The sequence below is a fragment of the Lepus europaeus genome, chromosome 17 (genome assembly GCF_033115175.1).
Source record: "Lepus europaeus isolate LE1 chromosome 17, mLepTim1.pri, whole genome shotgun sequence".
Taxonomy (NCBI): Eukaryota; Metazoa; Chordata; class Mammalia; order Lagomorpha; family Leporidae; genus Lepus; species Lepus europaeus.
In genome coordinates, this window is record NC_084843.1 from 64,310,617 (window position 1) to 64,328,041 (window position 17,425).

At 40.9% G+C, this 17,425-nt stretch overlaps 1 protein-coding gene and 1 pseudogene across 3 annotated transcripts in view; one reads left to right on the plus strand and one right to left on the minus strand.

Moving 5' to 3' along the window:
- Positions 1-16,955, plus strand: part of SAMD8 (sterile alpha motif domain containing 8) — a 71,187-nt gene extending 54,232 nt beyond the window's left edge. For all 3 annotated transcript variants that reach the window (XM_062214426.1, XM_062214427.1, XM_062214428.1), the window contains 3 exons: positions 1,248-1,365; positions 11,918-12,068; positions 12,239-16,955. In XM_062214426.1, the coding sequence (XP_062070410.1) occupies positions 1,248-1,365; positions 11,918-12,068; positions 12,239-12,543 (574 nt within the window). In that variant the 3' untranslated portion in view covers positions 12,544-16,955. The remainder of the gene's footprint in view (positions 1-1,247; positions 1,366-11,917; positions 12,069-12,238) is intronic.
- Positions 3,790-4,172, minus strand: LOC133776073 (large ribosomal subunit protein eL27-like; annotated as a pseudogene).
- Positions 16,956-17,425: the final 470 nt, after the last annotated feature.

The window sequence follows — 17,425 nt, forward strand, 5'->3', positions numbered from 1 at the left end:
AAGCCTCCACCTGTAGTGCTGGCATCCCATATGGGAGCGAGTTTGTGTGTCCCTGCAGTTCCTCTTCTGATCCCGCTCTCTGCTTATGGCTTGGGAAAGTGGTTGAAGATGACCCAAGTGCTTGGACCCTTGCACCCACGTGGGAGACCTGGAGGAGACTCCTGGCTCCTGGTTTCTGGCTTCAGATCAACTTAGCTGCAGGCATTGCGACTATGTGGGGAGTGAACCAGCAGATAGAAGACCTTTCTCTCTGTCTCTCCCTCTCTCTGTCTGTAACTCTACCTCTCAAATAATTAAATAAAATTTTAAAAAATAAATGATTACCCCAGTTAGACTTATTTAAAATTTTTTGTTTCAGATATACTTATTTTAAAACTTAGTAATTTTTAAAGCATTTATTTATTTATTTCAAAGAATTTCAAAGAGAGGGAGAGACAGAGAGAGCTCTTTCATCCACTGATTCATTCCCCAGATGACCCTAATAGCTAGGGCTGGGCCAGGCCAAAGCCAGGAGCTTTTTCCAGGTCTCCCACATGGGTAGCAGGGCCCCAAGCACTTAAGCCATGTTATACTTCTTTTTCCAGGCCATTAGCAGGGAGCTGAATCAAAAGTGGAGCACCTGGGACATGAACTGGCTCCCATATAGGATGCCAGCTAGCAATACAATCAGCTGCTTTACCTACTACACCATAATGCCAGCCCCAAACTTAGTATTTTTTAGAAAAACTAAGTATTTCATAGCTTAAATTTAAATTAGGATAAATTAGAATTAGTATTGGAAAGCTACTACCATTAACCAATTTATTGTTAAAAGGAGCAAAAAAAAATTCCAGAATTACACGAGTTTTATATATAAATAATTTATAAGCAATTTATGAGTAATGGAGCTAATACTAAGCTTGCTAGTCTTCCATCGTACCTAAGTTGTACTTTGTTAGCCACATGTGGCTGTTTATATTACAATGACATAATATTTAAAATTCACCTTTTTGTTGTATTAGCCATTGTGCAGGTGCTCAAGAGCCATGGTAGATGGCGTATTGGACAGTGTCTTTATAGAATATTTGCATCGTTGCAGAAGGTTATATTGGACAGTGGTACTTTAGAGGGTCCCTAAGATTTCTGTCCCTGCGAAGATTCCATTGGTTTTTCTGCTTTTTCACCCTTTAAGTAAACGATTGATTCCTGGGGATATTTTGGTTTGTTTTCTTCTGATCTTTCCCCTTTTTTGGTCGCTCTGTTCACAGGTCAATACTTCTGCGAAGGCTTTGTAGCCTGATGGGCACTGTATTCTTGCTTCGCTGCTTTACCATGTTTGTGACCTCCCTCTCCGTGCCAGGACAGCATCTGCAGTGTACTGGAAAGGTAGCCTGCTACCTTCTTGATCTTCTCTTGTTCCTCGTGCATTGATGGCACAATATATGCAGTAATGCTAAAAGTTTGCTTTTAGTATTAAAATGTGCTTTTTGGTATTTGCTATCTCTTTTTTTGTTTTGCTTATTTATTTGAAATACAGAGTTCACAGAAAGAAAGAGAGGCAGTGGGAAGGAGGGAGGGAGGCAGGGAGGGAGGGAGGGAGATCGTCCATCCACTGGTTCACTCCCCAGATGGCCTCAATGGCCAGAGCTGGGCTGGTCTGAAGCTGGCCTGGAGCCAGGAGCTTCTTCTGGGTCTCCCACATGAGTACAGGGTCCCAAGGAGTTGAGCTGTCTCCTGCTCCTTTATCAGGCACAGTAGCAGGGAGCTGGATCAGAAGTGGAACAGCCAGGTTTCAAACTGGTACCTGTGTGGGATGCCAACATCACAGGTAGCAGCTTTCCCAATACACCACAATGCTGGCCCCAGCTCTAATGAACTTCCAGAAGCAATTTGGTAAAACTGTGAAGCCAGAATCACATCTTTGTGTTGTTTGTCACCATTGACACTAGTTGTGTGCTGTGGAGCTATAGAAAAAGTTTCCTTTTTTTGTTTTCCCTTTCCTACCATCCTCAACATCTTTACTGCCTCTTGTGCTCGCTCTGAGCCTTTGAATGTCCTCATCACTCCTTTTATTAGAAAATGTGTGTGACCATATCCTATCTAAAAATTAGTACCCAGTGCTCTAAAGTTTGCTCTTTTCTGGGATAGAGAAAACAGTGATGGGTTTTGTTTTTGTTTGTTTTTAAAGATTTATTTTATTTATTTAAAAGAGTTGCAGAGAGAGGCAGAGACAGAGAGAGAGGTCTTCCATCCGCTCATTCAATCCCCAGATGGCCGCAACAGCCGGAGCTGCACTGATCCAAAGCCAGGAGCCAGGAGCTTCTTCTGGGTCTCCCATGTGGGTGCAGGGGCCCAAGCACTTGGGCCATCTTCTACTGCTATCCCAGGCCATAGCAGAGAGCTGGATCAGAAGAGGAGCAGCTGGGACTAGAACCAGCACACATATGGGATGCTGGCGCTTCAGGCCAGGGCTTTAACCCGCTGTGCCACAGTGCTGGCCCCATGTTTTTGTTTTAAACTTTGTAGCTTGTTATATTGATATAAGGTAGACGTATGTCTTCAGGGTAAACCAAGAAAAGAGAAATCATGCAGATATGAACAACAAAAACTAAGAATTACTTTTAAATTTTTTGTTGTAAGACTTTGAAAATCTCTACTTGATGTATGAAATTGGCTCTTGTGACACGTTAAATTTGGACACTTTATCTTAGTTTTCTAAGCCTCTGTGCTTTAGTTCTGTGCTCCCAAATATTGAGATGTATCTACTAACACCTTTGTTGTCTGTTGATACTATTTGGAAACAATTTAAGTGTCAGTTCTTGTAGTGTTATATAAATAACTGAAATGCCAACTAGGGAAGATTAAGCGCCCAAAGGAGATCAGACCTAAAAATAAACCCTTGAGCTAAAGAATGACAAAACTTCCTCTGGGTATTAGGAATGCTCTGACTGACAGGAGGAAAAGGCAAGGAGTGAATATGTCAACTAGGATTTAATGTAAGTGGAAGGTTTTATTTTTAGGGTGTAGGCTACTTAGGTTTGCTGTGTGGTTTTTCCCCTCATTTTCCAAAAGAAAAAACAATTATTTTGTTTTTTAAAAAGTTTTTTTAATTAATTTATTTATTTGAAAGAGTTATACAGAAGAGGAGAGGCAGAGAGAGAGGGAGAGAGAGGTCTTCCATCCAGTGGTTCACTCCCTAGTTGGCTGCAGCAGCTGAAGCTGCGCTGATCCAAAGCCAGGATCCAGGAGCCAGGAGCTTCTCCCGGGTCTCCCACATGGGGGCAGGGCCCCAAGGAGTTGGGCCATCTTCTACTGCTTTCCCAGGCCATAACAGAGAGCTGGATCAGAAGTGGAGCAGCCAGGTTTTGAACTGGCGCCCATATGGGATGCTAGCGCTTCAGGCCAGGGCATTAACCTGCTGCACCACAGCACTGGCCCCAATTTTTTAAAAAGTTTTTAATGATTGGAACAAAAAATCGAAAATTAGGGGCCAGTGCTGTGGCATAGCAGATAAAGTTGTGGTTAAGTATAGGCATCCTATATGGGTGCCGGTTCGAGTCTCAGCTGCTCCACTTCTGATCCAGCTCTCTGCTATGGCCTGGGAAAGCAGTAGAAAATGGCCAAGTGCTTGGGCTCCTGTACACATGTGGAGACCTAGAAGAAGCTTCAGGCTCCTGGGTTTGGATTAGCTTAGCTCTGGACCATTTGGGGAGTGAACCAGCAGATGGAAGACTCTCTCTCTCTGCCTCTGCCTCTCTATAACTTTGCCTTTCAAATAAACAAATAAATCCTTAAAAAATATATCTAAAATTACAGCTTCTGGAAGAACCATTTGTTCTTGTGGTCTTGTACCTCTCTTCAAAATTGGCCTTGGCCTCTTGGGCCTTTGTGTTTAAGAGCAGGGTCTCTGAAGACAGCCTTGTTACCCTTGTTTTGTCCAAGGGAGTATCCACAGAGTACAAGATGGTCATGAGATGATTATAGTTATAAACTTGACATAAGACTTGATTTTTGACCTCTTGGCAGTCTTCTTCTTGCCCATGGCAACTGTCACTTTATAGGGATCATGCTCAGTTCTGACTGTAGGGGAGATCTGAGGTGCTGTCATCAGTGTTCTTCATGATGACAGCTTTGTGTCCCAAGTAGTGTTCAGCTAGGACTAATACAACCTTTCCAGGATTCATGAACTTGCTTATTTTAACAGCTTCCACTTGGGCCTACAGCATAGCACATACTATTTTTAAATTATATAATATTATTTTAAAAATTCTAATTACATAGAAATATATACATTAAGAAGTAAAAGCTGGAGCTGGCATTGTTATGTAGCCTATTGCAACTGCTTGCGATGCTGGCATCCCTTATCAGAGCACCAGTTTGAGTTCTAGCTTCCCTGCTTCCTATCCAACTCTCTATTAATGTGCCTGGAAAAGCAACAGATTATGGCCCAAATACTTGGGCCCCTGCCACCATGTAGGAGACCTGGATGGAATCCAGGCTCCTGGCTTCAACCTGGCCCAGCCTTGGCTGTTGGTGCCATTTGGAGAGTGAAACAGTGATTAGAAGATCAATCTATCTTTCTCTGTTACTCTGCCTGTCAAATAAATAAGATAAATCTTAAGGAAAAAATAATGGTAAAAGCCTGCATAATTTTCTTTTTTTCATCACATACCACATTGAATAATACTGTTATTATTGTTAAATGAAAGATAAGATTATGAAGCAGATGTTCCAGCATAGCATGTAAACCTCTGCCTGCAACACCAGCATCCTATAGAGCATCTGTTTGAGTCCAGGCTGCTCCACTTCCAGCTCCCTGCTAATGTGCCTGGGGAAGCAGCAGAAGGTGACCCACGAGGTTGGTGCCTGCTACCCACATGGGAGACCCAGGTGAAGCTCCTGGCTCCTGGTTTTGACCTGGCCCCAACGCATCCATTAGTGTCATTTGGGGAAAAATGGATAAGATTATGTTGTAGATACTGTTTTCTGTTATTATTTTTTAAATATTTATTGATTTTTTTATTTATTTGAAAGGCAGAGTTACAGAAAGGCAGAGGCAGAGAGAGAAAGAGAAAGTCTTTTATCTGCTGGTTCACTCCCCAAATGGCCGCAATGGCTGGAGCTGAGCTGATCTGAAGCAAGTAGCCAGGAGCTTCTTCCGGGTCTCCTACATGGGTGCAGGGGCCCAAGGACTTGGGCCATCTTCTACTGCTATCCCAGGCCATAGCAGAGAGCTGGATCAGAAGTGGAGCAGCTGCCGGTGCCGCGGCTCACTAGGCTAATCCTCCGCCTGTGGCACCAGCACTCCGGGTTCTAGTCCTGGTTGGGGCACTGGATTCTGTCCTGGTTGCTCCTCTTCCAGTCCAGCTCTCTGCTGTGGCCTGGGAAGGCAGTGGAGAATGGCCCAGGTGCTTGGGCCTTGCACCCGCGTGGGAGACCAGGAGGAAGCACCTGGCTCCTGGCTTTGGATCAGCTCAGCGCGCCAGCCGTAGCAGCCATTTGGGGGGTGAACCAATGAAAGGAAGACCTTCCTCTCTGTCTCTCTCTCACTGTCTAACTCTGCCTGTCCAAAGGAAAAAAAAAAAAATGGAACAGCTGGGATTCGAACCAGTGCCCATATGGGATGCCGGCACTGCATGCAGCAGCTTTACCCACTACGCCACAGCGCCGGCCCCAAGATTTATTTATTTATTTAAAGACAAAAAGAGAGATCTCCATCCACTACTTTACTCTCCAAATGATGACAATAGCCAGCGCTGGACCAGGTCAAAACCAGGAGCTGGGAACTCCATCTTGGTCTCCCACATGGGTGGCATGGGCCCAACCACTTGGGCCATCTTCTGCTGCTATCCTAGGCAGGGAGCTGGATCTGAAGTTGAGCAATTGAGACTCAAACCCACGCTACAGTATGGAATTCTGGTGTTGCAGACATTGTTTTTAAAGATTTATTTATTTATTTGAGAGGCAGAGTTGAGAGAGAGAGGGAGAGACAGACAGGTCTTCTATCCGCTGGGTCACTCCCCAAATGACCACAACAGCTGGAGCTGGGCTGATTGCAAGCTAGGAGCCAGGAGCTTCTTCCAAGTTTCCTACATGGGTGCAGGGGCCAAAGTACTTGGGCCATCTTTCATTCCTTTCCCAGGCCATTAGTAGGGAGCTGGATCAGAAGTGGATCAGCTGGGATTCGAACCAGTGCCATATGGGGTGCTGGTGCCAAAGGCAGAGGCTTAACCTACTATGCTATAGTGCTGGTCCCTAGACATTGTTTTTTAGCTTATTTTTATTTTTTTATTTTTTAATTAATTTATTTGAAAGGCAGAGTTAGAGATAGAGGCAGAGAGAGAGAGAGAGAGAGGTCTTCCATCTGCTGGTTCACTCCCTAGATGACTACAACAGCAGGAGCTGGGCCGACCCAAAGCTAGGAGCCAGGAGTTTCTTTCTGATTTTTTGATTTTTTTTTTATCTTTTGATTTTTTTTTAATTTTTTTATTTTTTGACAGGCAGAGTGGATAGTGAGAGAGAGAGACAGAGAGAAAGGTCTTCCTTTTGCCGTTGGTTCACCCTCCAATGGCCGCTGCGGCTGCACATCGCGCTGATCCGAAGCCAGGAGCCAGGTGCTTCTCCTGGTCTCCCATGCGGGTGCAGGGCCCAAACACTTGGGCCATCCTCCACTGCACTCCGGAGCCATAGCAGAGAGCTGGCCTGGAAGAGGGGCAACCGGGATAGAATCCGGCGCCCCAACCGGGACTAGAACCTGGTGTGCTGGCGCCGCAAGGCGGAGGATTAGCCTGTTAAGCCACGGCGCCGGCCAGGAGTTTCTTTCTGGTTTCCTATGCAGGTGCCAGGGGCTTGGGCCATCTATCACTGCTTTCCCAGGCCAAATCAGAGAGCTGGATCAGAAGTGGGGCAGCCAGGACTTGAACTGGCGTTACCCGCTATGCCACAGCATCGGCCCCTAGCTTATTTTTAAATACTATATTGTTTGCTTTCTTCTGAAGAAATACATGTAGCTGTATTCATCCTTTCATTAGCTGTACAATATTCTATCATATGATTTACCAGTCTCCAAATGATACACAATGCTATAGTAAATATCATTGTACAGTTGTGTTTTTGCTTTTATACCTCCTTGAGATAAATTACTACATGCAGAATCATGGAACTGAAGGATGTGCACATTCAACATTGTTATATGTATTGTTAAAATGCCCACTTGAAGGGCGGACATGGTGGTGCAGCAGATTAATAAGCCACTGCTTGGGCTGCCTGTGTTCAGTATCAGAGGGCCTGGAGTCAAGTCTCACCTCTACTTCCATAGCTTCCTGCCAGTGTGCATCTGACAAAGCAGAAGGTGGTGGCTCAAGTATTTGAGTCCTGGCCACCTACATGGAAAACCAGGATTGAGTTTGTGGCTCCTGGCTTTAGCCTGACCCATTCTTTCTTTCCCTCTTTCTCTCTCTCTCTCTCTCTCACACACACACACACACACACACATTACCTTTCAAATAAATAAAAATATTACCAACCTTGAGAGTCACTGTCATTTTGAAAGGGGATATCTGATACCTTGGTGCTTTTTTTTTTTTTTTTTTTTTTTTAATTTGAAAGGCAGAAAGAGAGGGCCAGCACCGTGGCTCAATAGGCTAATCCTCCTTTTGCGGCGCTGGCACACCGGGTTCTAGTCCCAGTCGGGGTGCCAGATTCTGTCTCAGTTGTCCCTCTTCCAGGCCAGCTCTCTGCTGTGGCCCGGGAGTGCAGTGGAAGATGGCCCAAGTGCTTGGGCCCTGCACCTCATGGGAGACCATGAGGCACGTGGCTCCTGCCCTCGGATCAGCGCAGTGCGCCGGCTGCAGCGCGCCAGCCGCGGTGGCCATTGGAGAGTGAACCAACGGTAAAAGGAAGACCTTTCTGTCTTTCTCTCTCACTGTCCACTCTGCCTATAAAAAAAAAAAAGGCAGAGAGAGAAAAAAAAACTCATCTGCTCATTGACTCCCCGACTGCCATTCATTCCCCAACTGCTCACAACAGCCAGGCTGAATCTGGGAGTGGGGAACTCAGTCTGGGTCTCCCATGTGGGTAGCAGGGACCAAAGTACTTGATCAGCAGCTGCCTCCCAGGATGTGCATTAACAGGAAGTTGAGATCTGGAACAGAGATGGAACGCACACCCAGGCACTCTGGTATGGAAGGCAGGCATCCCAAGTGGTGTCTTGACCTTTATGTTTAAGTCTTTAATCTATTTTGAAATTCTTTTGATACATATTGAGAAGTAGGAATAGAACAGCTTCCTCTCAATAGTATGCTAATTGATTAGTAGAGATTTAAAAGAAGAAATATTTTAGCTATCTAGAAGTTTTTAATTTTCCCTTTTCCCTCTGAAGGTTTGGTAATTCAGTTTGTAGCCTAATTGATAATAGACTGATTAGCAAGAGAAAAAGCATACAAATTTATCAAGATACACAAAGTATGAGACACAGAACAGGCTAGATGGTTGATGCTTTTACAGTATCTTGAGTTGCGTAAAGGAATGAATAGGGACTTTGGCTCCAGACGAGGGGAGGTGGTGACGTAGACCAGGGGAGGTTCAGGAAAGGAACAACTGCGTAAGGTTCAAAGGCTGTCTTCTTACACGTAGTTTCTCTGGTACACAGCTGCCAGAAGACCACATGGGGTAATCTCCCTCTTGGCCTGGTGTCCCATCCCCATCCTCTTCTTCCTGTGAAAAGATCTTTCCTAGGCAGATATAGCGATCTCAGAGAGAAAGCCTCTGCTTGCGTATATTGTTTATAATGCAGGTAGGTATAAATTTGGTCATGGGCTGTGAGATTATGCTCTCCCATAAGGTTTATTACACTGACAACAGAATTTCCTGTAGCTCGAGAATTTAATTGTGGGTCAGCCACTAAACTGAAAGATATATGTACATGGGGCTGCAACATGTACTGTAGAAATACATTAAGACACCATCCCTTTACAGTATGGACAGCCCTTTTTCTGTCTCTAATGACTGTTTTTCATTATCATTTTCAATATATGGATATTTCTGTTCAAATCTGCCCTAAATACTGTTAATTGCTTTGAATTATAACCTACTTATTGACCCGTATTATTTTCCATATTTGTTAAAATTAGAACATTAAGGTGATAATTACTAGCAATCAGATCCCTTAAATTGAACTCCATTAGGCATTTTCATCGTCATAAAGTAATTGCTTGAAATTGTATTCCCAATTGTATTCCCAGAAGTAGGGGGTTTGGGACCAGAATCACCAACACACCTTTTTTTTTTTTTTTTTTTTTTTTTTTAGATTTATTTATTTATTTGAAAGGCAGAGTTACAGAGAGAGAGAGACAGAGTGCTTCCACCCACTGGTTCACGTCCCAGATGGCCACAATGGCTGGGGCTGAGCCAGGCTGCCGCAAGGAGCCTGCAGCTCCATCCTGGTCTCCCACACTGATGGCACGGGGCTAATCACTTGGGCCATCCTCTCCTGCTCTCCCAGGCACATTAGCAGGGAGCTAGACTGGAAATGGAGTGGTCAGGACTCAAACCAGTGCTCTGATGTGGGAAGCCAAAATCACAGACAGCAGCTTAACCCACTGCTCCACAACACTGGCCTCACATTCCTGTTTTTGAAATCTAAAAACTTTTAAACTAGTTTTCTATACTTTGATCAGTGCATTATATTCATTCTGCTTTGTTGTTTCAGTTTTGTTTTTTTCTTGAAGAATAAATAGGACATTTAAGACAGGAAAAGATAGGGAGATTTGAGCAAATATTCTGGTTTTGACTGGCATCACTTGTTTCCTGTCCTTGGTTGTAACATTTTCCTAGCAGTCTCTTCACTACATGATTTTCTGCTTTCTCAGGGGTGACATCTCTAACTATCCTCACTAGAGGTCATGGAAGAACCAAACCATGTGCTTTTGTTTAGTACTTTTTTCTGCAGTTACTGATTTTTCTCCCTTTCTTTGCTTCAACTGAGGCAGAAGGAGAAAGCTGGGAGGTGTGTAATCAGCAGGTGAGGTTTCCAATGAGATCATGATATCTAATAAGGTTGTTTCTTTTGGTCACTTTGGACTTGGACTTCTTAGGTTCACTTCCTGGCTTTGTTATGTACAAGTTGTATGACCTTTCTAAGCCAGTTCCCTCATCTGCAAATTAAATCACTTCTTGGGATTGTTTTGGAAATTAAATGCAGTAACATATAAAGCACTTAGCATACCTTGTACACAGTAAATGCACATAAAATTCTGTCAGGTTTTTGTGTCATTATTGTTATGTGTTAAATGCCTTTTTTTTTTTTTTTTTTAAGATTTATTTATTGTTTGAAAGACAGAGTTACAGAGAGGCAGAGGCAGAGAGGTCTTCTATCCGCTGGTTCACTCCTCAAATGGCCAGAATGGCCAGAGCTGGGCCATTCTGAAGCCAGGAGCCAGAAGCTTCTTCCGGGTTTCCTACGAGGGTGCAAGGGCCCAAGCACTTGGGTCATTTTCCAGTGCTTTCCCAAGCCACAGCCGAGAGCTGGATCGGAAGTGGAGCAGCTGGGACCTGAACCAATGCTCATATGGGATGCCGGCACTACAGGTGGCTGCTCTCCCCACTATGCCACAACTCCAGCCCCATTAAATGCCTTTTTTAAAAGTAGCAAGTGACTGTCCCCCACCTTCTGTTTTTTAAGTGACTGTTGCTCAAACTCTTACTGAAAAATGGATTGCTTTTTTAAGCTTATGTGTAGAAGTTGGAATCAGGTTTGGCTGCTACTAACAGGAAATTCAGAAAGGTGATGGTTTAGTGAGGGCAGAATGGATTATTCTTTCTCAGAAAAGAAGTCTGAAAGTAAGTATTGCAGACTTAGTATTATATCTTCATGGAGTCATCAAAAACTCATGATAAGGGGTGCGTATTTGGCTTAATGGTTAAGAAACCACATTGATATGCCTGTGTCCCATATTAGAATTCTTGGGTTTGAATTCTGGCTTCAGTCCTAATTCCAGCTTCCTGCTTGTGCAGACCCAGGGAATGCTGCAGGTGATGGCTCAAGTAGTTGACTATCTATCACCCACATGAGAAGACTGGGTTGGGTTCCTGGCTCCTGGCTTTAGCCTGGCTCAGCCCCAGTTGTTTTAGACATTTTGGAGAGTGAACCAGTAGATCGAAGTGTGCTCTCACTAGCTTTCTCTCTTTGTCTTCCTGTCTGTCTCCCTGTCCCTCAAATAAGTTTTTGAAAAATTAATAAACAATTCCTCATGATGTTTCTTTCTCCTCTACCATACTAACACCTGGCTTGATTCTTTGAACCACTTTGTTTTCTTGGTTGGCTACTATAGCTTCTGCTATCATGTCTGAGGTATGGTGGAAAGGTAGAAAAGACTCCTAAGCTGCTCTTTCCTTTATAAATAGCCTGTTCAGAAATCTTTATGCTTCTACTTATATCTTATTATATTGAACTTGGTCACACTGTCCACATCTAGCTGGAGGGAGGAAGGGAAATTCACTGTTCTGGCTGAGTTCATGACTCATCAGTATTTTTGAGATTCTTTGACCAGTGGAGAGGGGATAAGGAGTATTGAATGGTAGCCATGGTCTCCGTCATAACCTGTTTCTTATTGACAAAAACAGCCAAACAAATATCACTGTGATACTAGATGAAAAGCTTGGAGATGTTTTTTGCCTTATAACCGCCTTTCATTGTAAAGGAACTCCTGTAGAGGAATTTGAAACATGCTGATTTCATTCAATTACCAAAATATTTCTGAACACAGTCAAGCTTTGACCACCTAGTCCTCACATCTAGCCTGAAATTAGACTGATGATCTGGTTGCTTTTGGCTAGATCTCATTTCTAAGTTATTCAACATTTGATATTCAGTGGAATGGATGTTAGGAAGCTTTTACCTCCTAAGCATTTCAAGCACTAATTATAGCTTTCTTTTTAGATATATGGCAGTGTATGGGAGAAATTACACCGTGCCTTTGCCATTTGGAGTGGCTTTGGTATGACCTTGACTGGCGTTCACACTTGTGGAGATTACATGTTCAGTGGCCACACAGTCGTCCTAACTATGTTGAATTTCTTTGTCACTGAATGTAAGTATCTCTTTAATGCTTCTTTGTGTAGGTAACTAGCTGCAGAGGAAGCTCTGGGAAGGGTATCAGTCCTGTGAAGAATGAGCAAAGTAGCCTCACCTAAGATACATGAGGCCGAGAAGCATTGCAAGGAATGGGGTTTTAAAATGATCTTTCTGTCCTTTTTCTAGATACACCAAGAAGCTGGAATTTCTTGCACACTTTATCCTGGGTTCTCAACCTCTTTGGAATCTTCTTCATCTTGGCTGCCCATGAACATTATTCCATTGATGTATTTATTGCCTTTTATATCACAACAAGACTCTTTTTGTACTACCATACTCTGGCCAATACCAGAGCATATCAGCAGAGTAGGAGAGCAAGGATTTGGTTTCCCATGTTTTCTTTTTTTGAATGCAACGTTAATGGCACAGTACCTAATGAATATTGTTGGCCATTTTCAAAACCAGCTATAATGAAAAGGCTGATTGGATGAAGACTGTATCTTTGTAAAGAGTTTGTGATTAAATATATAATAGTTGTTGAAAATCAGTAACTGCTTTCTCCCCATAGGTTGTTCCTGGATGCCTTGCCTATTTGGCTTAAATGTTGACAAAATTCCCTGTTCTGAGCAAGGCTGGGATTATAAAAAGCAAGAAGGAACAATCAAGAGCCCTTACCTAGCTTTGGAACAGAAAGCTTAAGTGGATGTTTTCTGCCCCTCCATTTTAGAAAGACTTAATGTTACGATTGATGTTAGGCTGTTAACCTTACCTGTTGAGTATTTGCTTATTGAACTTAGGCAAATTAACTTAAGCAATTTGCTGGTTAAAGGGATTTTGTTGGTTTCCAGTAGGCCTGCAGTTAAGAAATAGGGTCTTTTGCAGCTCTTCTTACTATCTTCAGGAGAATAATCCCTACCAAATGAGCAATACTTGTTGGTTGATCTAATCTCTATGTCTGTTTAAAACTTGTAATTCTGGAAGGTGATTTGTTTTAGTCACAAACAGTTTTTGCCTTCTAAACTATCTTTAAGTACACAAAGTGTTACTAGGATGACTGACATGAGAGTGCAAGGGGCCATATATGAGGTGAAAGAAATACTGATGAGGATCCACCAGCCTCCTCATTCATTCAAATAAAGAGCTAGCATTTTTCACCAAATATGCAACAAAAGATGCGGTTTCTGTTTTGTTATGAAGGTTTCGTATGGCCATCAGTAAGTACTCATCAGAGAAAAATGGCTAGCATCCACATGATAAATGGACTTTAATTTCAGGGGTGCAGATACCTGAGATACATTTGTGCTGGTTATTATTCACATAAATGATAGCCCAATTTTATGATTTTTAAATGATGTTGTTTAATGAACCAAATAGTATTTTACCAGATGTTAGATAAAATTCTTATGTCGTTAAGTAGGAAAGTCTGCATGTAAAGAATTTTTTTATTTCTGAAAACCAGTTTATAACTGGTTGTAGGCATAGACTAACTTGTTGGTTTTTGAAGTTTCTTGACCCTTAGAAGTGAACAGTCCTGACACATTTGGATATAAAAAGAGTTTTGTTGCTTTTTATTTAAATACGGCTGTGTACATACATTCTTTCAGTTTAGTCTTAATTTGGCAGTTAAGAAATTACATAATTTAGCTGCTGTTTACAACACTAGAAATTCAGTCCCTTAAGTAATATCACCTCTGTGATAACATTTGTCACCTTATTTTTTAATGATTTTATGTAGCAGCTATGATAGTAGGATGGCTATGGAATTGGAATTTGAACCCTAGCTGATGAATTTAGCTTCTAGAATACTTTGTGTAGTTTTTACATTCCGTTTTAAAACAAGGAGTTTGAAAAGGTGCAGGCATACTGAGGTCTAAAATTAGACCACAACAGAAGCCTGCACCTTCCTTATCTGGGTGAAATATTTTTGTTTTTGCACTTTGAGTCATTTTCCCACCCCTGTATAAGCTACAGAGGAGCCTGAATAGGTTAGGTTGGAAAGGAATATTCTGCAAACAAGTGTCAACCAGAGCTAATTGACCTGAATTTGAGTCTGCTCTGAACGTTGTATTTTATTTCTCACTTGAGAAATGGCAATGTAAGTTTTATTATGATTTTAAATCTCATACTTCAGAATCTTATAATATCTCAAATTGTTGATTCTGTTATTTGCTAAGGACAAAAAGCCAACATCTCATCTAAAGAAATTGCATAATCCTGAAGAGTGAAAGATTTTGCCTGTGCCAGTTACAGTGGTTTGACCCTTGAAATCAAAACAGTATTACTGCCATTTTTTCCAAATGATAAAACAGGACTGAGTTTGGTTAGGAAGGGACTAATGTTCCCTTTTGGAAAAATGTTGCTAAAATGCCTGTGGCAACATTAATTTAAAAATGTAAATAATTGTTAATGGTAAGTTTCCTAACATCAGTCTCCTTTCCTTCATATGGATTCTATTCTAGAACAAAATAGAAAAATAAATGCAACTAACTTTGCAGAACTATTGACACTGAGAATGCTAACACCAGACTGCAATGAGGATTGTAAATAACTTTCCAGCCTTGCATTTAATCATACCTGTTTTGAGCAAAAGGTAAGCTAGACTTATAATTTATTTTAACTATTACAAGGACATGTTTACATAAATTAGTCATCTTCAAGTTTCTTTCTTAGAAAACTTCAAGATAAAATTATTTGTTGTTTTTTTAAGCATAAAACCTATTTCTGGTTGCTTTTCGTTTTGTCCAGAAATTTCCAGATTTTTGTCTTTGTATTTTTTTCTTGTTAAAATCTAAACCATAATGAAGTTAGTATTTATGTTTACATTTTTAGTGTGAATATGGCTAGGTAGAAATGCTACATGCCTCTACATGTTCTTTTGATCTTTTATTTGGTCTACAGTTGCAGACCTGTGAGAGGCTACCTTAGTATAGAAGGAACCAAAAGGGTTGTTGGTTTGGGGATGCAAACTGAAGGTTATGTAGAAAATCCTTGATGCATTTTCTATGTTCCTGGAACCTGTGCTACTCTTTTTTTTGACCAGGCCAGGGTAGTATTACTGAAGAATAATGGAAGTTGGTGGAGAGTAAGAGGTTTTGGAGAAGACAAATTTGCATTTATCCCCAGGTGATTTGGGGGGAAACATTTTTTGGCTGTGTTGCAGAATTCTCAAACGTGGTTGTCCTCTCCATAGTTCTCTCTGACAAGAATTGCTAGGGCACAGATACAACTTTGCTATGCTGGCCGTATTTATTAATATCCTTTCAAAGCAATGAGCTTAAATTTACAACCAATCAGTTAAGTAGTATGAACTGTTTATATAGAAAAAGCTGTTGACATCTGAGACCGGCTGGTGATGGAACTCACACTATGTGAGTGGTGGTCTGTCCTACTCTGTACCTGCCTAAATGTTAGGATTAAGAATTCCAAAAATCCTAGAATTTGTAAATGGCAAACAAAGGAGCCAATGTTTTTATAGCTGATAAGAAGCAATCTGTTTTAGAGACATCTTTTTGGAAAGTGTTGCTCATATACTCACAGTCATATTCATAACACTAACTTGCTTTGAACTATATTCAGCAAAAGGCATTTTCATCACTCTTTGCATAGTGAACTTTTCAAAAGAATTCTAGATCCAAAACAGTTCGGACTTCTAACCATATTCTAGTTTTAAACTGTCTGATTTAATAAATGTTATTCCTTGGTAGTCTTTTTATAGACTTACATTATCGCATACTAAAAGTGATTTTAGTATAGTCTTTTGTCAGTTTATTAAGGTATTCAGGCATTTGAGGCATTTAGAATAGTTCAGTGGATTTTCTTAAACAGTATTGGTTTCATTTAGACAATTTCAAAATCAGAGCATGCCAGGGGGTTTTTGCTTTATTTTCTGTTGGGGGAAGGTTACCATATTTCTTTGTGTAAAGGAATGTTACAGACTGAAGAACTGAGGGGATGCTTTGGGACAGCATGCCAATTTTAATGCCGGCTTTACTTGGCAGTTTAGACACTTTGTGTTTGTAAGAAGTGTAGCTTGAATTACCCCATCCCTCTACAGAGGAGAATTTCTAGTGATATCAAAGGTCAGATTGCTTCAGGTAACTAGCGAGTATGGAAGGAATTTGGGCTGGTTTTTATTATTTTTTCTCTGTCTTTGAGTGGTCTTGAATGACTAAAATTAGCATGAAAGTAGGTTTTGGTCTGCTTTTTATCTTGCCCTGACTGAATGCTACCAATTTCAGATAACTAAAAGGTGACTAATTGGTTTCTATAAAGTTCGGTACAGATACCTATGAAATTTAAAAGCCATTCTTTGAGCTACAGATAAAATGGTTTTTGGGATACATTCCACTAAAATTAACCAAAGAACTTCTTATTCAGTGCACCCTATGTCTCAGCGAAAGGAAGCTTTGTTCCTGATGTGGCAGAAGAAAAATATGTCAGTTTCATTGTTATTCCAGGTATTTCGATCTGACCTCTGTTAGATTGTCTGAAGAACTGAACGTAGACAAGCAGTATTATCAGTTAGTAGTGTTATTTTTAAAATGTGTACCTTCAGTAATTTTTTTATTCAGAAGATCTGTGGGTTGTTAGGCAATGAATTATTTCTGATAGGGAACAAAGGAAGTAGACACTGGTACTTAGTGCAGGAAGCAGAGTTAGCTCAGGCTAAAGTGGACATGTTTTGTTTTGAGAATTCTACCTAAATGTCTCCTTATCCACAAATTAACTAGTATTACTTGAAGATGTGAAAGTTCCTGTGGTAGCCATATCTTGAAGCACAGTATTGTATATAAGTAAATATCTTGATTCTAAATTAAATCCAGATTTAACTAATATATATTATTTTATATCTTTGTTGTATTAAAATGTTTTAAAACACTAAAAATAAAACTTTTGAAAGTTGGGTTCCAGTTTCTTATTTAAAGGTCTTTGCCTTATTTATTTATTTAAAGAGAACAGATTTCATATATATCATATAGTTTTTGCTTTTTGTCTTCTTTTGTTTCTTTTTTATCATATAGTTTTAAAAACATAACAATACTTCCCATCCTGCCTCCTTCTTTCTTCCTTATTTTTCTTTTAACTTCTGTGTTAACTTAGTTTTCTTCATAATGCAAACTTATTCCTTCACTAAGCAAAGAATTCAACAAGGAGAAAATAGACCACTATTCCTGAAGAGTACAGACAAGGGATATAAATAAAAATCAGACTTCAAGATATCAATTTCATATATATGTATTACATTTTTTGGTACTCTTATATTAACTACCACAGATCAGAGACAACATATGTATTTATCTTTTTGAGGTTGGTTTATTTCACTAAGCATAATGGTCCCCTATTGCATCCATTTTGTTGCAAAAGACAGGCTGT